Raw genomic sequence first — 22,520 nt, 5'->3', positions numbered from 1 at the left:
ATTATACAGGTTCATGATAGAAAAATCAGAGAGCAGTGAAAAGTAGAAAAAGCAACAATATGCTCATCATCAGACAACTATGTGCTGTGCGAGAATGCATGAGGATCAAAAGTAAAAGATGAACAGATCAAAGATGGACGTGTCAAATGCAAAACGAGAAAACGCCAGGAAGATCACAAAGGAGAAAACTTAGATGACCTTGAGTACAGCGATGACTCTTTAGATAGAACTCCAAAGGCACAATCCATGAAAAAGGAAACTGAGAAGCTGGGCTTCATTAAAATTAAAAACTTCTGCTCTTAAAAAGACATTGCCAAGAGAATGAGAAGAAAAGCCACAGACTGGGATATTTGCAAAAGACACATCTGATAAAGGATTGCAATCTAAAATATATAAATATACTCTTAAAACTCAACAACAGGAGTTCCCTGGTGGCTCAGTGGGTTAAGGAGCCAGCATGGTCACTGCTGTGGCTAAGGTTCGATCCCTGGCCTGGGACCTTCCGCATGCCACAGGTGCAGCTAAAACAAACAAATGAAAAACAACAAGCAAACAAACAAAAAAACTTAATAAGAAAACAAATAATCCAACTAAAAAATGGGCATAGACCTTAATGGAAACCTTACCAAAAAAGATGCACACATGGCCAATAAGCATAGGAAAAGATGCTCGACATCCTATGTCAACAGGGAAATGCAAATGAAAACAACAAAATATCACTGCATACCTATTCAAACAGCCAAAATCCAGAACACTGACAACACCAAATGCTGGTGAGGAGGCAGAGCACGGGAACTCTCATTCACTGCTGGTGGGAATGCAGAAGGGTATAGCCACTTTGGAAAGCAGTCTGGTAGTTTCTTACAAAGCTAAACATACAATCACCATAGCATTCAACAACGGAGCTCTTGGTTTTCACCCAAAGGAGCTGAAAACACCTTCACACAAAAACCTGCACATGGATGTTTATAGCAGCTTTATTCATAACTGCAAACACGTGAAGCAATCAGGATGTTCTTTGGTAAGTGAATGGATTAACTGCGGGACATCTAAACAGTGGAATATTACTGAGCGCTAAAAAGAACTGAGTTGTCAAGCTATGACAAGCCACGGAGGAACTTTAAATGCATATTCCTAAGTGAAAGAAGCCAGTCTGAAAAGGCTACATACAATATGCTTCCCAGGATATGACATCTAGGAAAGGTAAAATCATGGAGAGTAAAAAGATCAACGGTTGCCAAGAGGTGGGGTGAAGGGGTGGAGGGGTGAGGCAGGATGAACAGGTAGAGCATAGAGGACTTTTAAGTCAGTGAAACTATTCTGTATGATGGATACGTTGTCAAACCCAAAGAATGTACACCACCCCAAGCGAACTGTAATGCAAACTAGGGGCTTCGGTGATGATGATGGATGCGGCAGTAGGTCCATCACTTAAAACAAATGCACCCTGTGATGGAGGATGTTGATCAAAGGGGAGGCTCTGCGTGTTTGGGAGCAGGGCGGGTATATGGAAAAATCTATACTTTCCACTCAATTTTGCCGTGAACCTCAAACTGTTCTTAAAGGAAAATGAAATCTTCATTTTTTTTTTTTTTTTAAGTAAAGAAGGTTTGTTTTGTTTTGTATTTGTCATTTTAGGGCCGCACCCGCGGCATATGGAGGTTCCCAGGCTAGGGGTCTAATCAGAGCTACAGTTGCCGGCCTACACCACAGCCACAGCAACGCAGGATCCAAGCCATGTCTGCGACCTACACCACAGCTCAGGGCAATGCCGGATCCTTAACCCACTGAGTGAGGCCAGGGATTGAACCCGCAACCTCATGGTTCCTAGTCAGATCCGTTTCCACTGCACCATGACGGGAACTCCAGTAAAAAAGGTTTTTAATGTCATAAACTCTTAGTCAAGTGGAAGTGACAGACTAGAGGCAAAAAGACCTGAAAGAACTTCTTTTTTTTTTTTTTTTTTTTGCCATTTCTTGGGCCACTCTTGTGGCATATGGAGGTTCCCAGGCTAAGGGTTGAATTGGAGCTGTAGCCGCTGGCCTACACCACAGCCACAGCAACGCAGGATCTGAGCCGCGTCTGCAACCTACACCATAGCAATGCCAGATCCTTAACCCACTGGGCAAGGCCAGGGATCAAACCTCATGGTTTCTAGTCGGATTCGTTAACCACTGAGCTACGATGGGAACTCCAAGAATTCCATTTTGAATAATAAGGTAGGTAGGCCTTCTCACTGAACACTACTAACAATATTGAGTGAGATATTAAAAGCACTTTGAAGGCATTAATGAACTAACAAGAGAGGGAAAAATCCTCAGGCCAGGAACTCAGTAATTCAGATATTCAGAGAGCAAATGGCTTGATGGGGTCAGGGAATGGTGGGGAGGGGACACTTTTTCCACCCCGCACCTAGGAACCTGAGCTTTGGTTGTCTGGGCCTCAAGGGCCAGGTGGTGAACAGGAGGCAGGGTTTTCACCTGCCCAAGTTGAAGAGCCTTGCAGAAGAGCCAAGAGACCGCCTCCCCGGTGCAGGGGGATTAAGGGTAAATTGGAAATAATACACGCGTACTCCTGCACTGAAGGAGTCCTGCCCTGAGGACTGCGAAGAAAATGTACTGCCTGAAACCACTGTTGTGATCAGAGAGTGGGAAAAACCTACTGCTGAGAATTGGACCCATGAGCCAGTCCTCAAGGAGATCTGCTCTGAATTCACAAAACTTTTAAGCTGAGAATTTAATTTAGAGTAATCTCAATGGACACAAATGCAAATTCTCTCTGGAGGAAACTGCCTTTGTTAGACTTCAAAGAATTCGGACCAAAAAAAAAAAAAAAAAAAAAAGAAAAAAAAAATCTCCAGGAAAATGAGCAGCTCACAGGAGAAAAATAACTAAAAGAAACTGTATAGCACAAGCAAAACTCACCAAAACAACAGATGGTAGAAACAGATCTCTAAGGACCTTAGATACTGGGAGTAGAAAAAGTAGTATATGAAATCGCTATATTTAATGAGCCTAAATAAATTAGAGACTGTTTCAAAATATATGCAGGGTACAATAATTTATAAAGAATGCCAAGCAGATGTGAGAAACAAAAACAAAACTCAAAAAAAAAAAAAAAAAAAAAGAGAACTCTACTAAAACTGCAAACTTTTGTGGAGAGGTTTAGTAACATATTAGACCCAGCTGAAGAGGGGATAAGTAAACTGAAAGCTAGATCTACTGAAATTATCCAGAATTCAGTATAGAGACAAACAGGTAGGAAAAAAAATGGAATAGTGGTTTAAAGACATGGGGATTAGAATGAGAAAGTTGAAGACACTGTTAACAAAGTCTCAGAGGAGAAAACAGAATGAAGCAGAGGCAATATTTAAAGAAACAATGATAATTGCTCAGAACCGATAAAAGTCCAAAACTCTAAAATATATTCATACCTAGATAAATACAAGGAACTTAAAAAAATCAGGAAAACCAACAGATTAGCTTCAAAAGCTTAATGGTGAGTCTGACAGCAGACTTCATAAAATTGATGGAAGCCATCAGTTGAAGAATATCCTTTTTTTTTTTTCTTGTCTTTTTGCCATTTCTAGGGCCATTTCTGCAGCATACGGAGGTTCCCAGGCTAGGGGTCGAATCGGAGCTGCAGCGGCCGGCCTACTACGCCACAGCCACAGCAACGCGGGATCCGAGCCGCATCTGTGACCTACACCACAGCTCACGGCAACGCCAGATCCTTAACCCACCGAGTGAGGCCAGGGATCGAACCTGCAACCTCATGGTTCCTAGTCGGATTTATTAACCACTGAGCCACGACAGGAACTCCCAGAATATCTTGACGAATATCGTCCATGTGCTGAAAGAAAATAACTATCACCCCAGAATTCCAAAGTCAGAGAAAACATCTTCCCTGAATGAGGGTGAAATAAAGACATTCTCCATCAACTCAAAACAGTTGTTGGCCACCAGCGAACTCTCACTAAAGGAAGTTCTAACGGAAGTAATTCAGGCAGAAAGAAAGAGATCTGAATGGGAGGTCTGGGACGGAAGAGGAAACGAAAAGCACAGAAAAGAACCATTAACATAAAATATCTTGTAGGGTCTGGAAAGAAAATCACAACCGAGATTAAAATACCAGAGAGCAACACACAAGGGAGTACACGGAGTTAAGACAGCTTTGTGTTATCCAGGAAACAGAGGAAGATATGAATCTTAGACACTGAGACGCTAAACATGCATTTTGTAATCATGCAAGAACATTACCAAAAAATTTTTAGAAAAAGCACCTTTAAAAAAAATTTCCTCTAATATTGAGGGGATAATGAAATAAGGGGGAAAAAAAACCTACAAAAAAACCCTATCAATCCAAAAGAAGGCAAACAATGAGAGAAACAGAAATAGACAGATGGGACAAAGAGCACCAAATAAGATGAGAAATCTCATCTACACATATTATCCATTATAGTAAATATACATGTAAATTCAAGACTTCCACCTTGAATTTTTTAAAAAATCCAACTAAATGCTATTGACAAGTGGTATTTCGAAGACATAAGAATATAGAAAAGTTGATCACTATGCTGTGCACCTGAAACTAATATTACACATCAGCCACATTTCTATTTTTTAAAAAACTGACCATGAATTGACTCATATAGCGAATCTCAAAAAACTTTGAAAAATCAGTATCATATTGATTCTCTGGCCACAGTGCAATAAATAGACATGTACGAAATATTAAAAAGATTATAGAAAAGTCAAAAGTAAAAAGGATGGAAAAAGATATACCAGGTAGATTCTAGCAAAAAGGAAAAAGACCTAAGCTTTTCCTCTGTTACATAAAAGTAACAGAAAGCTCTCTACCACGCAAACCTCTGCTTTGCTCAGGTTAACTACCTCGTGACTTAGGAAAAAGACACACCAGAATCAATGGGGAGGTTCTTCAAAAGGCCGATTACCTCCCATCCATACACAAACTCCTCGGATACCTGGATCTAGAGGGATCCTGGCCTGTGTACAAAAACACTCTTTTCCATGGATTCCGCCGTTGCCACCTACTTCATCCCTCTTCCCAAGATTCTAGGAGAATCCCTAGGCGGGGAAGAAAAGGCCCTGGCATTGCCTGGGAATGCCGGTTCTCAGCATGGTGTGACCCCAAGGGGACCAGTGGAAGGAAGGAAGTAGAAACTGTGGCAGTGTCACTGCTGAGGGATCCCAATGCCCAGAGAGAAATGAGCTTCCACTGGGGAAGCCTTGTTCTCTGCCGTCTAGGGAAGGATGTGGTGGCACAGGTGGCCCCTGGGTGCTTGTCCAAACTCACCCACATCCTGCTCATGTCACTCAGTTCGTTTTTGTATCTCAGGGAGTCCTTCAGGACCTGGAGAGGGAACAGAAGAGACAGAGGAGAGTGAAAGAGGGGTCTAGGGTGGGGCAGAGAGGGCCATGATGGGAAAGAGACGAACCTGTCTCTGACATGGGTCCCCAAAGGCCCAGAAGGGGGCAGTTGCCACCCTCTGGGCAGGAGCAGACAGTGGCTCTTGTGACTCAGGCAATGGCACTTTCCTCACACGGGTCCCTGGCTCCCTGCCCAACCCCTGCAGCCCCAGGAACTCACATTTGGGTGTCCATCCCGGAGGAGTTTGTGGAACACGTGGCAGAACTTCCAGCAGAGCACAGCGTTGCTGGAGAGGGGCAGCCGGTTGACAACAGACCAAAAGGTCTGTGCCCCCTTCTCATGGTGGGTGCCCAGTATGCATGGTGAGGAAGGGTCATGGAAAACAAAGGGGCCCAGCCCCGGGAGCCAATCCTGGGGGTGGAGCCCGCAACAGGCCCCCCGCAGTGCATGCGTGTGGGTCGCAGCGCCCCCTGCCAAAAAAACCCGCCAGGATGCACGTACGGATGTGCAGTGTCTTGTGGAAGTATCGAGGCTGCTACAGATCTGTCTGTGTATTCTGGCAGTTTTTTGATGGATGGCAACAATGTGCCTCATTCTAACAAAATTCACTGTATTAGGTGATTTCCCCAGAGATGGTGATGTCTTTGGGGAGAGGTGTCTCGTCCTAATTCGCACGTGTGTGCTCCGGGCCAGCAGAGGCCCTGGCTGGCCTGTGGTGGGAAGATGCTCTGTTTGGAATGAGGGCTTTGCTGTGGGACGACAGGCTGCCCTGCTTCTAGGTTTGCTCAGTCTGTGATGAGGCCTTTCTGGGGGTTAATACAGCTAGCATGTTCACCGTGTAATACAGCTTCTCAAAATTCTTTCTTGGCCACTCTTCAAGAGAGGCATGCGTCCGCTTTTCACGGGCCCAGGCCGCTGCTGGGGGCCCCCGCATCCTGGCTACTGACACTCTTGGCTCCTCTTCCAGGCAACACCTGACTCCTTGCATTAGGCCCTCGGCCCCCGCCATGGTGCGGTGCAGCCACCGTGAGGGGTCCTGGGGGGAAAGAGTTTCCCTCCATCCAGACAGAGGCTCAGCCTTCGCCTGCTGGGCCACACACCCAGCAGCCTCTCCTGCAGCCTCTGCGGATTAGCCCGCCAGCACCTGGACTCTCCCTCAAGGGTAGATGGCAAGGGACCCATGATGGTGGTTGCTCAGGGCCTCTGCCAACTCCCTGGGTCGGGGGGGCGGGGGCTGGGGTGGGGGGGCTTGGTGAAAACCTTCCGATGATCAGCTCTGCAACCCACCCTGACCCCGTCTTCCTCCCCCGAGCTCGCGTTGAACCAGCTCACACAGGTGGCTCTTGTTTCCATGGTTGAGGCCTTGTGTTGGCTTGAGGCCAACCTCTGCCACGCAGACGTGTTTTGCTTTCATGCTCAGAGAAGGGGCTGTGATCACGCCCCCAAGGGGACAGTCCATGTGTCAAAGTGCAGGGTCCCCAGTGCTTTGATGATACAAGTGAGAACCCTCCCTGTGCCCTGAGGAAACACCTCACAGGAGAGCAAGCCTCACGTGCCCTGCAGTTGTGAAAAGCTGAATCCCGGGAGAGGAGCGGGACTGGGCTAGATGGTGACGCTGGTCCCTTCCACCCCGACGGGCTGCGGGCTCTGAGGCCAGCTGCTGCCAACCCGCACTGTTTGGAGCGTGGGGGGGTTCCCCTCCCTGCAGCTGAGCAAGGATGCCTCGCCCTGACCTCAGTCCCCAGGATCTGACCCCTCAGGGTCGGTCTTTCGAGCAACATCCAAAAGGATATTTCTGGCGTGTTTTTCCTTTACGGCCACTTCCTGCGTATTAATGGCCTTATTGATGCTGACAGTCTGCAAAACAAGGGGGGGAGGGGAAAGGAGGATGAGATGAATAAGCTTCTGACAGTGGCTGAGGTCCCCCCAGATGCCCCGCCTCTTCCTCTCCCTCCAAGGACTCCTCTTTCCCCGCAGACCCCTCGGTCCCACTGTCCCAGTGGCAGGGCCCCCCGTGGGGGGCAGAGGTGGGCAGCACTCCCAGGCCAGCTGGCCCAGGCTGTCCTAAGGCAGCGGGCTTTGCTGCCTGGCATTGGCTGGGCCCAGCTGCTGTGCCCGCCTGCCACTCATTCACTTGGCACAACAACATGGCAATTAAAGCCCGCACAAAGGGGTGCCTTTCATCCCTCGGGGAAACATTATTTCTCCGGGAGCAGGAGGAAGAGGCGCTGAGATCAGGGAGGGGCTGCGGCTCCAACACCAGCCAGCCGCTCCTCACAGCTAGAACCTTCCATGGAGCCTTCCCTAGAGGGCCCAGACGTCTCAGTGGTCACTCTCCCCTGTGTCCCTACTCTTGGGTACTTTCCACCTTCTAACCAAATTCCCTTTCATGTTCTCACTGAGATCACAAAGCATGACCATATTAGCACTCCTTTCTGGCTGTGTTTAAAATCATAACTCTCTTTTGAAGTTAGCAAAGCAGGCTATACATGCAACTATAACCTACACTAATATGCACGGGATCCTAGCACGCAGGCTGTGTCTGAAGTAGAGGCTTCCTCCGTCTTGCTTTGCTGCCCTTCCACAGATGTCATTCTGTCCCCGACCCACGTTAGCAAACATCCTACACACAACACACACACCCACACACGCCCCTCCCTACATTCCAAAGGGGCTAATTTTGTCGCTGTTCTCTAAAACAGAGACTGTCATGCACAGACTTTTTGACATTTTGCTTTTCGCACTTGAAAATATCCCATGAGGAGTTCCCGCTGTGGTGCAATGGGATCAGCGGCATCTTGGTGCACTGGGTTGCAGGTTCGATACCCAGCCCAGCACAGTGGGTTAAGAATCCAGTGTTGCTGCAGCTGTGGTTTAGGTCGAGGCTGCGGCTAGGATCTGATCCCTGGCCCAGGAATTCCATATGCCATGGGGTGGCCAAAAATGAAAAAAGAAAGAAAATGCCTCGTGAAACATTCTCCAACTGAACTGGTAAAACTGTAGTTCATTCATTTTTTTTTTTTTTTTTAATCTTTTGTCTTTTTAGGGCCACACTCAAGGCACATGGAGGTTCCCAGGCCAGGGGTCCAATCAGAGCCGTAGCTGCTGGCCTACAACACAGCCACAGCAACCCCACATCCGAGACCTATACCACAGCCCACAGCAACGCCGGATCGCCAACCCACTGAGCAAGGCCAAGGATCGAACCCACAACCTCACAGTTCCTAGTCAGGTTTGCTTCTGTTGTGCCACGATGGGAACTCCTCTAGTTTATTCTTTAAAAAGACAACAGAATAGTCCCTGCTGTGGGTGGATGCGATTTATAGCATCTCGTACTGGGAGGCAATTTATTCCCCGTAAACCATTTTAGTAAACATCCTCTCTCTCTCTTTAATTGAAGTATAGTTGATTTACAGTGTTGTGTCATGGGAGTTCCTGTTGTGGCGCAATGGAAAGGAATCCGACTAGGAACCAGGAAGATGCAGGTTTGATCCCCGGCTTCCCTCAGGGGGTTAAGGATCCGGCGTCGCCGTGAGTTGTGGCGTAGGTCGCAGACATGGCTCAGATTCCTCATTGCTGTGGCTGTGGTGTAGGCTAGAAGCTAACAGCTCCAATTCAATCCGTAGCCTGGGAACCTCTATATGCCACCAGTGAGGCCCTCAAAGGCAAAAAAAGAAAAAAAAAGTTATGTCATTTTTTAGGTGTACAACAAAGTGATTCAGTTATATATATATTATATATAATATTCTTTTTCAGATTCATTTCCATTATAGGTTAATGAAAGATATTGAGAACCGTTCCCTGTGCTACACAGTAGGTCCTTGCTGTTTATCGATCGTACGCAGTAGAGTGTATCTGTAAATCCCAAACAGTAAACGTCTCACCCATGTATTCGTAGTAATTTTGCTACTTTCAATTTCAAGGGTTAGCGTATTAGGAGTGAGATTACTGGGTCTGCCTTTTTTTTTTTTTTTTTGTCTTCTTGCCTTTTCTAGGGCCGCTTCTCACGACATATGGAGGTTCCCAGGCTAGGGGTCGAATTGAAGCCGTAGCCACCGGCCTACACCAGAGCCACAGCTACGTGGGATCCAAGCCGCGTCTGCAACCTACACCACAGCTCAAGGCAACGCTGGATCATTAACCCATTGAGCAAGGGCAGGGACCGAACCCGCAACCTCATGGTTCCTAGTCGGATTCGTTAACCACTGTGCCATGACGGGAACTCCAGGGTCTGCTTTTTTTTTCTTCTTTTTTTTTCTTTTAACTTTTCATTATAGGAAACTCCAAGCACACACAACAATGATCAGTCTAACGAGCCCTCATCTAGTCAGTCCCGGCATCAACTACCATGAACTTGTAGCCACACACGCTTCCTTTGAGAAGTCACAAACATGTTCTGTAAAGAGCCAGTTAGTAAATATTTTAGGCTTTGCAGGCCACATGGTCTCCATCTCAACTATTCAACTGCTGCTGGAGCCAAAAGGGAGCCTCAGCGATACTAACTGTATCTTAACTGAATGGCTGTGGCTAAATTCCAATAAAACTTTATTTACAGAACCAGGAGGTGGTCTGGATTTGGCCCAAACCTCCAGTGTGCTGACCCCTGCCTTACACCTTCGGTCCCTGACCCCCTTGTTTTCCTGGATTATATGAAGTAAATCCTAGGTATTATGCCATTTACCAGCACATATTTCAGTAGGAATCTCTAAGGAGAAAAAAAACAAAAAACAAACAAACAAAAAAAAAACCTCTTTAAATCTTAACCATCATATTATGATCACACTTAAAATTTTAAGGATAATTTCTTTTTCTTTTCTATTTTTTAATGGTTGCATGCACGTGCAGCATATGGAAGTTCCTGAGCCAGAGACTGAATCCAAGCTGCAGCTGCAGCAATGCCGGATCCTTTAACCCATCGTGCTGGGCTGGGGATCAAACCCACACCTCCAGAGCAATCCAAGTCACAGCAATCAGATTCTTTCTTCTTTTTTTTCCTTTTTTCAGCCATACTTGTGGCATATGGAAATTCCCAGGCTAGAAGTCTAATTGGAGCTGCAGCTGAGGCCACACACAGCCACAGTACACCAGATTCAAGCCTCATCTGTGACCTACGCTGTAGTTGTGGCAACATCAGATCCTCAACCCCCTGAGCAAGGACAGGTATCGAACCTGCATCCTCAGAGATAATGTCAGCTCCTTAACCTGATGAATCACAGTGGGAACCCCTGCAGCCAGTCAGATTCTTAACCCACTGAACCACAGCAGGAACTCCCAAGGATAATTTCATAATCCCGTGAAATGGTTTGTGTTCACATTTCTCTCAGGTCAAAACAAAAAACCCTTGCAGCTGTTTTAACTGGGATCTAAACAAGATTGCCACCAGGGTTTCTAAGCAGGCTCTAACAATTCACATTTCCACTGGCAATGTACAAAACTTTCCCCACCAATAAGGGCTATCACTTTTCTCTCTCTTTTTTTGGTCTTATTTCTAGGGCTGCTCCCGCAGCATATGGAGGTTCCAGGCAAGGGGTCGAATCGGAACTGTTGCTGCCGGCCTATACTACAGCTACAGCAACGCCAGATCCGAGCCGCGTCTTCGATCTACACCACAGCTCATGGCTACGCTGGATACTTAACCCACTGAGCGAGGCCAGGGATCGAACCCACAACCTCATGGTTCCTAGTCATGTGGAGATAAAGTGATCCAGTTATACACACACACACACACACACACACCCTTTTTTTTTTTTTTTTTTTCTTTTTGCTATTTCTTGGGCCGCTCCCACGGCATATGGAGGTTCCCAGGCTAGGGGTCCAATCGGAACTGTAGTCTCCGGCCTACACCAGAGCCACAGCAACACGGGATCCGAGCCGCGTCTGCAACCTACACCACAGCTCACGGCAACGCCGGATCGTTAACCCACTGAGCAAGGGCAGGGACCGAACCCGCAACCTCATCGTTCCTAGTCGGATTCGCTAACCATTGCGCCACAACGGGAACTCCAGACACACACACATCCTTTTTGAGAGTCTTTTCCATTACAGATTATTTCCAAATATTGAGCATAGTTCCCTGTGTTCAGTAGGTCCTTGTCGGTATCTGTTGCATACATAGCAATGTGTATGTGTGAATGCCAAACTCCTAATTTATCTCCCCCATCCCCTTTGGTAACCATAAGTTTGTTTTCTTTGTCTGTGAGCCCAACTCTTTAATAGCATAAACCTGTTGTGGGTTAAATTGTACCTCTGCCAAAAAGATATATTCAAATCTCCCAGCACTTGTGAATGTGATTGCATTTGGAAACAGGATCTTTGCAGATGTAATTAGTTAAGGTGGGTCCTAAATCCAGTATGACTGGTGTCCTTATAAAACCACCTGAAGATGCAGGTGCACAGACACTCAGGGAGAAGATGGCCGTGTGAAGATGGAGGCAGGCATGAGTGATGGGCCAAGGAGTGCCAAGGATGGCCCGCCAGCTGGGAAGAGGCAAGGATGATTCTTCCCTAGAGCCTCCAAAGGGAACACGGCCCTGCTGATACCTTGACTTTGGCCTTCTGGCCTCCAGAACCCTGAAAGAATCAATTGCTATTGTTCTAAGCCACTCAGTACTTGGGAATGTGTTAGGGCAGTCCCAGGAAAATAACATAGGGTCCTTTCCCCATCAGACTTGGTCACCGCCCCAAGGACAAGGAAGAGGGCAGATACTCCCTTTTCCTGCGAGCACTCAGAGGGGGCTCCATGGAGCACAGCTGTTGCCTGTCAGCACAACAGTAAGACCAGTTCAGAAGAAATCTCTTACGGAGATGCTGCAAGAAAGAAGTAAAAAGTGTATTCTCCCCAAATCTCCCAGTGAGGTTGCACCTGTGTCCTATGGAGGCCCAGGGCTTCCAGCTTCCTCTGCACAAGCCCCTCCTTGGACCTTGTGTCTCAGCTTCTGCTTCCAGGCCCATCCCAGGCCACCCTCTTTCCTGCAGACATCAGGTGAATTTCAGCACTTTCAGCTATGTTTCTGTCCTGGCTCCAGGACAATGACGGGATCCTGGCTGCAGACAGACCTCTGGGCAAAGCCACCAGACTTGCTGAGCCCTTAGAGCTTGCCTGCTTTTATAAGGAATTATAAGGGGCCTAAACACGTAAGATGACAGCAAGAGACCCCAGGGCAGTGAGACGTGAACTGGATATGGTCAAGTCCTAGAAGGTTGGCAGACAGCCAGTCGCGGGCTGTGATGGAAGAAGAGAAGAAATCCACTTGGCCAGAAATGCTAGACCTTGTCAGGGCCTCAGGGGAGGACCGTGTTGGGTGGGGTTTAGATTTAGTCCACAAATATCTGTTTATTTTGTGGACTGTCAGACCAATTGCCCAAGCCTGTGGTCAGTAGGAGGCTTGCTTGAAAGAAAAAGATCCTTAATCCTTACAATTCCTGTAAGCCACACAAAATAATATACCATGAATTTGTAACTACAGAGTCTCTGTGTAGGTATATGCATGTCCGAAAACTGCAAATATTCTGCGCTCTACATGTTGAAAGGAGGGAGGAATCTCCTGAAACTGCGATGCTGCTCAGGCAGATTTATCAAAGAAAGAGGGGTTACCTGTCTGTCCCAGGCGCCTCCCCTGCAATTACTGCCTACAGATTCAAGGGGCACTTATTAACTTATCTGGTTACTGCACAGAAAAGCTTGCCCAAGGTCATACTATTGGGATGGCCAGATCCCCAAGCCCAGTTCCAGAAAGGCCTGGAGCAGGCAGGCTGGTTCGGGCATGAATGCAAGGGCGGAAGAGGGATGAGGGCAGAAAAGGACGTGGCGCTGGGTGTAGGAGGCCAGTGGGCTTTGGAGTGGGCAGGAAGGTAGAGAAACAGCTGGAGGAAGAGAGATGAAGGAGGCAGCTATTAACAACAGAGATGTGAAGGCGTAAAGGCCTCCACCCAAACATTGGGAGTGAAAATGGAAAGAACCTGACGTCAGGTTGGCTATAAAACAACTTCCATAAGATTGGCCGGTAGGAGCTCCCCGTCACAGGGAACACGGCAGAAGGAAGCGTCAAAGATGCTGCAAAGGTTTTGAAGCTGGACAGGTGGCAGAACAGAGGCGGGCGTCTCAGGCTGCGGTGACACTAAAAGCAAAGGACAATGAAGCTGGAGGGGCTTGGGGTGAGAAAGCGCCCTTTTGAAAAGAACGAGGATGCAGAATGAGCAGGAGCGTGGTTCTAATCATTAAGACAATGGCAGCTAATGAGTGATTACCACGAGGCCCTGTGTTAATAAGTATTTTGCATAGATTATCTCATTAAAGTCTCATAACTCTATTCCTACAAGTCGGTACTAGTATTAATCATCCTGATTTTACAGATGAGGAAACCAAGACTCAGAGTGGCTAATTGTCCAAGGTCCCACCACCAGCCAAAGAGCTGGGACCTCAGACTCGGAAGCGGGCTGGACAGCTCAGGCTCTAGATCACAACCTCCACACCACAGAGACACGGAATCCAAATCCAGACCATTCCCACAGACGAGAAAAATGGGTTAAGCTTCACAAGATGCATTCCAACAGGTATAAAGGAAGTTTCCTATATGCAGGTTTACACTCGGTGGTACAGGGGAGATGTGACACAAAGCAGCACTTGTGAAAATGATGCAAGGTGTTTTATTTGGTTGCTAACTTCATACAAGCAACATAGTGCTGTGGCTGATCAAAACACAAGTCTGAGCTCTGGATATATTAAAAGGAGTATAGCGCTCAGAATGAGGGAGGGGATCGTTCTAATTCTCTATGAAGATAAATTCACACATAAAACACCATTCAGTTTTAGACTTTGTACATTGCAAAACTGACAAACTAGACAACTTCTAAAAGACAGTAACCTGGACTGGGATGAGCCTGGGACCAGAAGAAAACTTAGAGGAATATCCATATTCTGAAAGGTGGTCACGTGGAAGTTGGAATGACTGTAGGGATCAAAACTAGACCAATGGCTACAAGTACAGCAAGCCCATTTCCCGATAAACTTAAAGCTGACTCATGAAAGAGAAGTAACAGGGAGTTCCTGTCATGGCTCAGAGGAAACAAATCTGACTGGCATCCAGGAGGACACAGGTTCGATCCTGGCCTCACTCAGTGGGTTAAGGATCCGGTGTTACCGTGACTGTGGTGTAGGTCACAGCGGCTCAGATCCCAAGTTGCTGTGGCTGTGGTGTATAGGCCTGAGGCTACAGCTCTGATTTGACCCCTAGCCTGGGAACTTCCCTATGCCGCAGGTGTGGCCCAAAAAAGAGAAAAAAAAAAAAAAAAGAAGAAGAAACAGAGGCAAGGCACTCTCTCCTCAGGGTTACTGTGGGGAAGACGTAGCGGCTCAGGCTGGATTACGTCATCACTACATCCCTTCCCATTTTTAGACTCTGTAAAGGCCCTCCAGGTGGTGGGGGGCTTTGGACATCATGGCAAGAAATTACAACCCAGTGGACACTGAGCTGCACGGGAGGCTCTGGAGCAGGGGTGGGACCTGATACCCATGCTCCTCCATCCTCCAGTGTTTGAGGAGTTACCTCCTCTGTGTCCTGACCAAGGAAAAGTTGCAGCCCCAGGACGAGCCCAATACCCCATCACAGGACCTCGCCTGGCACTGGGCTAAGGCACTGGGCTGCGGAATGAAGCTTCTTCTCAAACCAACGGCTACAAGACACCTGCAGCCCCTGCCTGGCCCACACCCTTCATCTGGCAACGCCGGCAGGCCCACGGGAGCGCCCACCTACTGAGCCAACGTGCCCAAAGTTCTCCAACCAATGCCGTGCCACCCAGCAGTGCCTGAGAGGTGGCGTCCAGCCCACGGCTCTAGGCCCATTGCTCAGTCTTTGCAGCAAGACTTTTTGGGCTCAGAGGCAGGGCTGAGCATCTGGGCCCAAAAAGGCAGGCTGTTGGCCCTCCAGGACTTCAGACACGCGGATGCAGCCAGGGCGGAAGTTCCTCACGTGGCCGGGTCTCCTGTGTGCCTGGGAGACTGTCACGAGCCCCCCGCTCCTCCACCCGCTTCTCTCTCCCAGATCCCGCCCGTCTTCTCAGCACCGACCACCTTCACCTCCCTGTACACTTGCCAGGCCACGCTGGCCCATCACATCTTCTTTGTTCCTTCTTTCTTTTTGAACTCCCACTTCTCTTCAGGTTTCTGACACCTAGTATACTGTCTCACCTCCCTGCCGAGATTAAAGTCCCCGGGTGAGGACCCTGCCAGCTTCCTGCGAGGGCCCACAGATGCCACAGCTGCGCAGAGTCTGAATATATCATGACATCAGGAGGGACTCAGTGACCCCTTCCCAGTGCGCCTGCCTCTAAAAAGCACCAAGATGGAGTTCCCGTTGTGGTGCAGTGGTTAAAGAATCCAACTAGGAACCATGAGGTTGCAGGATTGATCCCTGGCCTTGCTCAGTGGGTTAAGGATCTGGCGTTGCTGTGGCTGTGGTGTAGGTCGCAGATGCGGCTCGGATCCTGCGTTGCTGTGGCTCTGGCGTAGGCCGATGGCTACAGCTCCGATTGGACCCTAGCCTGGAACCTCCATGTGCCATGGGAGCGGCCCTAGAAAAGGCAAAAAGACAATAAAAATAAAAAGCACCAGGTATGCGATTCCTGGTCTCTAGGGAATAAATCTGCTCTTTCCCTCCCCCCCACCCCGCCCAGCCTCTCTTATAGGAAATAACCGGGTTCGGAGCGGGCAAGGCCGGAGGGGAGCCTCCCGGGATGGAGGGTGGGAAGCTCGGCGCTCCGACCTCACCTCCCGCCTGCGTGAGAGAACATCCTCAGGGAACAGGCTGTTCTCCAGATTTCCCCGGAGCCGCACAGGACCCAAGACCACGCAGTGTCCCCCTGAAAGAGCGGCATTGTGCACCACTTCCTGACCCAGCTGGCCCTGGTGTCCCGGGCTGGTTCCGGAGAGCCAATTATCAGCAGGCACCGCAGAAAGGGCGGCTTTCTCCCGGCCCCCCCACCTCCCCGGGCTCTGATCCCTCAGGACAGCCTCGGCCTCAGCCAGGCTGTAGCCAACGGGGAACCTTCGGGCCATGCTCCTGCGGGGGCCAGCTGGCCACTGTCGGGTCACGCACACAGCTGCTGGCGGGGGCCAGCCCTGGGGCTGCCAAGGCTGGGCTGGCTCGCAAAGGTTCCAGGGCAGGGGCAGGCATGGGGGATGTGCCCGGTGGGGGTGGCAGGTCTGAGCCAGGGACCGGAGGGCCAAGTGCAGGAAAACCTGAGACCAGGCAGGACAGGAGGAGGGAGGAAGTAGGATCGAAAGGAGGCAGAGGGGGAGTTCCTGTCGCGGCGCAGCGGAAATGAATCTGACTAGGATCCATGTGGTTGTGGGTTCGATCCCTGGCCTCGATCAGTGGGTTAAGGATCTGGCGTTGCCGTGAGCTGTGCTGTAGGTCGCAGACATGGCTCGGATCTGTTGTGGCTGTGGCTGTAGTGTAGGCCCGGTGGCTACAGCTCTGATTAGACCCCTAGCCTGGGAACCTCCATATCCCGCGGGTGAGGCCCTCAAAAAACAAAAGACAAAAGAAAAAAGAAAAAAGAAAGGAGGCAGAGGGAAGACATGAAAAGGGCATTTGCTCAGCAAAGCCACAGATGGCCACCAGCAAAGGCCTCAGCAATGCTGCCTGCCCTGGGGAGCAGAGGGCTGCCATCCTGCACAGTCAGGTTTAGAAGCTGGGCGTAAGCAGATGAAGCAGATGGTCCTGGTAACACCTGTGACTTGGTCTAGTCTCTCATCCTTCCTCCATCCCAGCCTGTCTTCCTGCGAAGGCTTCCAGAATAATCCACGAGCCAGGCTGAAAGAATCTCCCGGCCAAGGGCTGGATCCTGAGATGCAGAAGAGAAAGGGATCCTCTGGGCCATCAGCTCTCTTGGGAGGAACGAGGCTGGTGCTGGGGGAGGGGAGCTGTGGCACTGGGGAGAGACAGACTCAAAAGACTTACAGGGCACATCACAGTGCAGGTGGGGACAGCCTGAGTGAGGACAACAGACTCAGAGCCGAGCTGAGGTCACATGAGCTTGGGGAAGGGACAAGGGAGGCACAGAAGACAAAACACAGCCCTTAGCACTGTGAGACTGCTCTGGTCTTGGCCTTGATCCTTGGAAGTTGGTGTCCGACATCGACCTTTTTAATTCTTCTCTCTCTCTTTTTTTCTTTGTTCAGCCACACTTCCATATGGAACTTTCCATATGGAAGTTCCTGGGCTAGTGGTCCAATCAGAACTGCAACTGAGGCCTACGTCACAGCCACAGCAATGCTGGATCTGAGCTGCATCCGTGACCTACACCACAGCTTGTGGCAACGCCAGATCCTTAACCCACTGAGCAAGGCCAGGGATCGAACCTGTATCCTTATGGACACCATGTTGGGCTCTTAACCTGCGGAGCCACAACGGGAATTCCTATAATTTTCTCTTGATCAGAAATAATAAGAGAATAGTCATGGTCTAGTGACGCCGTTGTCATCGTCGTCATCATCATCGTCACCAGATTAGGGGCAGCAGCAGGGCCTTTGACCCCCCATTTCTGAGTCAAGCAGCACAGGCAGCAGCGGGTGGAGCCAGAATTCAAACCTAGGTCCCTCTCCCCACACAGCGCTGCCTTCAGCAATTCCAGAAGCCTCATTGCGTCCACCTGCCTGCCTCTCGGCCTACCCCACGGCGGCTGTGCCCCAGATGGCTAACTGCTTCTATTAGCTCGAGTGATTTCAACCAGACCCATGGCTTTGAACTCCTAAGTTCTACCAGCAGCCCCACTGCCCAACCATTCGTCTCCCAGCCTCCCTAGAAACCATCCTTAACAGCTGCCTTTGCCTCAGTGCTCCCACCCAAACCATGAGCAATGCTGTCCTTTCTGTTTCCCAACCCCTCTTCTCTCCATCTCTTCTGCCTCTACCCAAACCCAAATCACTATCACGTCCCGCCGGACCACTGAAACGGCCTCCCAACTGGATTAGCCCTGCCCAAGCTGCTCTCTGCCCAGCAGCCAGCGATCCTTAAAAACCACGCTTGAGATCATGCTGCCCTGACCCGAGCCCCCTCCAATGAAGTCCCTCCCACGTGGCGGACAAAATCCCATTCACTCTTCTACTTGTTACACCCCAACCACATGGCTGCCTCTTTGTTTTTCAAACATTTGAAATTCTGTCCCTGATGCTCTTTACGCCACCTGGAATGGTCACGTTCTCTGCAAGGCTGGATGTTTCTCCTTCTCCAGGCTGTTCAAATACTATACCCTCTGAGGCAGCCTCTCTAATTTAAAGCATCTCCCCACCCCTTTCCCTACAGTATCACTTTATCGTGACTCACAACACCTCTGGGTGTTTCCTGCAGAGGCCCTTACCGTACCCTGAAATGCCCTTGTTGGTTATCTGCTTGTTGTCGGTCTCCCCCAGACAGGGAGCTCCGTGAGGGCAGAGACCCTGCTGTTCCCCTGTGCGCACACTGCGCCTGACAAGCGGAGGGGCTGACGGATGAAGGAGGCTGCTCTCCAAGCAGACATCCTCATCAGCACGGGACACCCCCCTGTCTAGGAAGCGCCACCTTCCCCTTCCCAAGTCACATGTCTTTCTCTCCAATGAAAAATCTTGCTGATATTTAAGTATCAGCTGCTCTGACTAATGATATCCAGTCATCCTTTCTTGCAATCCTTCAGTACTTAGCGAGGCTCCATATGGCTAAATGCTTTGACTCGTTTACCTGTTTTTATAAAAAGGGACTGAACTGCACGGCCACTGACTTCATCTGTTGAAGTCCTAACCCCCAATGTGATGGTACCTGGAGGCTTTGGGAAGAGAGCCCTCTCGGGGGATCCAATCAGCTGACACCTTGCCCCTGGACTTCCCAGCCTCCAGAACTGTGAGCAATAAATCCCTGTTGTTTAAGCCACCCAGTCTATGTCATTTTATTATGGCAGCCCGAACAGACTAAGATATTGTCTTTTTTTCTTTTTCTTATTTCGTCTGTTTTACCTGTTTCATAGGCTGCAGACCATTGAAATTAGGGCTACATCCCCGTCCCAACCAAAGTCCCCAAAGCCCCCACCGCCCTCTGGCTTCTGGAGAGGTGGTGAGTAACCCACCTGTCTGAGTCAGGCAGATTTCAAAGGGCTTAGCAAAAGGAAAGGTGCTATTCTGCAGTCTGATAATCTGGAGGGGAAGGTGGAGTAAGAAAGTTGAGACGATTAAAAAATGTCCATCACTTCTGCAATCAGTGAGGTGTACAAACCTGGGTTGGGAGCAGGGCGGCTGGGATTGTGAAGCACCCAGAACAGCAGAAGAAACAAGTGTTCAAAGTGGAAAACGCGGAGGGAAGCCACCCAAGTGTCCATCCGCAGAGGAATGGGAACACAGAGCATGGTCTAGCCACACCACAGGATATGATTCAGCCCTAAAGGAATGAAATCCTGACACCTGCTACAACAGGGACGAACCTCGAGAACATTATGCTGAGTGAGATCAGTCGGTCACAAGAGGACAGACGCTGCTTGAGTCTACTTCGATGAGAAATCCAGGGTAGTCACCATCAGAGAGAGAGGTGAAGGGGGTTTGCCAGAGGCTGGGAAGGGGGACGTGGAAAGTTACGGTTTAATGGAGATAGAGTTTCAATCTGGGAAGATGAAAGGATGGCAGTGATGGTTACACAACAACGTGAATGTACTTGACGCCACTCAACTGTCTACTTAAAAATACTGAAAAGGGTAACTTCCCTGCTATGTATATTTTACCACAACAGAAATACACACCCCCACACACAAAGGAGTAATGAACTGATAGATGCTCCAACAGGGATAAACCTCAAAAACATGATGCTAAGTGAAAGAAGCCAGACACAAAATGTCACACATTGTATGAATCCATTTATCTGAAATCAGAATTGCCAAATCCATAGACACAGAGCAGACGGCGTGTTCCGGGTGCTGGTGGGAGGGGGGGTGGGGAGTGACTGCTTAGCGGGCACAGCGTTTCCTTTTGGGTGATGAAAATGTTCTAAAACTAGATCACTGTGATGGTTGCGACATTGTGAATGTACGAAATGCTACCAAATGATACACTTTATATTGGTTAAGATGGAGAATTTTTTGTCATGTGTGAAACAGATTTTTTTTTTTTGTCCTCGCCTGCAGAATGTGGAAGTTACCCCCTGCCAGGGATTGAAACTGTGCCACAGAAGTGACCCAAGACACCAGAGTGACCACACTGGATTCCTAACTTGCTGTACCACAGGAGAACGCCTAAAACCAAATTTTTTTTTAAAGGTGGAAGACAGAGTTTCTGTCGAGGTGCAGCAGAAACGAATCCGACTAGGCACCATGAGGTTGCGGGTTCAATCCCCGGCCTCGCTCAGTGGGTTAAGGATCTGGCGTTGCCGTGAGCTGTGGTGCAGGTCGCAGATGCGGCTCGGATCTGGCGTGGCTGTGGCTGTGGCTGTGGTGTAGGCCAGTGGCTACAGCTCCGATTAGACCTCTAGCCTGGGAACCTCCAAATGCCGCAGGTGTGGCCCTAAAAAGGACAAAAGACAAAAAATAATAATAATAAATAAATAAAAGGTGGAAAACACTGAGCAACTGTGATTCTAACTGAATACTTAGTATATGCAGGGCAGGGCTGCCATTTAGGCTACACTGCTCTGGGTGGGCCTTTCCCCAACTGTGGGGAACAATCCATGTACCTGGACCTGCCCCCCCCCCCCCCCGCCCGGGAGCAGGACGCAGTAGCTGGTGCTGCTGGAGAGCTCAGATAAAAATGGATCACAGTTTTCGCCAGAGGGAACCGTTGATAGAGAGACAGACTGTCCTCTTTCGGAGTTCCCGTTGTGGGGCAGCCGAAACGAATCTAACTAGTATGCACAAGGATGCAGGTTTGATCCCTGGCCTTGCTCAGTGGGTCAGGGATCCGGCATTGCTGTGAGCTGTGGTGCAGGTCGCAGACACATCTTGGATCCCGCATTGCTATGCCTGTGGCATAGGCCAGTAGCTGCAGCTCTGATTTGACCCCTAGAATGGAAACTTCCACATGCTGCGGGTGTGGCTCTAAAAAAGCAAAAAAAAAAAAAAAAAAGACTGTCTTCTTTCTATCCTTTCCTTCCTTCTCCTCTGACTGCACAATTTCAGAAGTACTTTATTAAAGAAGAAACTGATATGGGTGCCTATGCCTGAGTGTATGAGCAGGACTGGAAAGCTAATGCCAAAATGAAAATGTGTGGGCCACCCAAAAGGGCTGGCTATCTGTTTAAACAAAAAGCAAAAAGCAAGAAGGGGTAGGCAGCCTTCTTTCAGCAACGGTGACATGTTGATGATAAACTCCTACATTGCTCTGTCTTTTCTGGCCAGAAGGATCTCTGAACTGAAAAAAGAACAAAGGGTGTTGAAAGAGCAAACCCAAGGCAAGTTAGGAGAATCCCCAGTGCTGAGTGAGCACAAACTTCCAACTTGGACGAGTGACACACAAGGGATTAAGACCAAGGAAAAGTGATGCACAAATACTCGGCACCGCGGAGGGACCACGGGGAAAGAGAGTGAGGCCCAAAGACCAGACATGAGCGAGGACAATCGTGATTTACTGGAAGGGAAGGCAAAATTCCACACGTTAATCACGAGAGATTCCCCTAGAAAAGGCGGCACCGATCACCAGGTATCAACGTGCGCTCAGAGGCAAGTCTCTCGAAACCAACCCCACGTCCTGGTTAGACGCCAGGCTAATGTTTCAGAAAAACCAAGTCGACCTGGTCTGAATGTCCATCATCAGGCACTTAAGAGTCTCTTAACACGTGCTGTAGGCAAGATTGAGAAACCACTGGGGCTACCAGGGGTTGAAACTACTGACTGCCAGCCGATCCTGGCCTGCAGCCTATCCGTGCATGGCCTATGAGCCGTTTTTTTTTTTTTTTTTGTTTTGTTTTGCTGTTTAGAGCTGCACCCAGGCATATGGAGGTTCCCAGGCTAGGGGTCTAATTGGAGCTGCAGCTGTGGGTGTACACCACAGCCACAGCAATGCCAAATCCTAGCCGTGTCTGCGACCTACACCACAGCTCACGGCAGCACCGGATCCTCAACCCACTGAGTGAGGCCAGAGATCGAACCTGCAACCTCATGGTTCCTAGTCAGATTTGTTT

The 22,520-nt window shown here is 49.1% G+C and overlaps 1 protein-coding gene across 1 annotated transcript in view; it reads right to left on the bottom strand.

Annotated features, from left to right (window-relative positions):
• The window catches only part of HIP1 (huntingtin interacting protein 1), a 161,957-nt gene that overhangs the window by 46,124 nt on the left and 93,313 nt on the right, over positions 1–22,520 (bottom strand). Inside the window, 3 exon segments of the mRNA XM_021086314.1 lie at positions 5,317–5,373; positions 5,611–5,753; positions 7,185–7,248. Coding sequence (XP_020941973.1) covers positions 5,317–5,373; positions 5,611–5,753; positions 7,185–7,248 — 264 coding nt within the window.

Source organism: Sus scrofa, chromosome 3 (assembly GCF_000003025.6).
Source record: "Sus scrofa isolate TJ Tabasco breed Duroc chromosome 3, Sscrofa11.1, whole genome shotgun sequence".
Lineage (NCBI taxonomy): Eukaryota > Metazoa > Chordata > Mammalia > Artiodactyla > Suidae > Sus > Sus scrofa.
The sequence above is the reverse complement of the archived record's forward strand: the minus strand, read 5'-3'. Positions and strand labels throughout refer to the sequence as shown.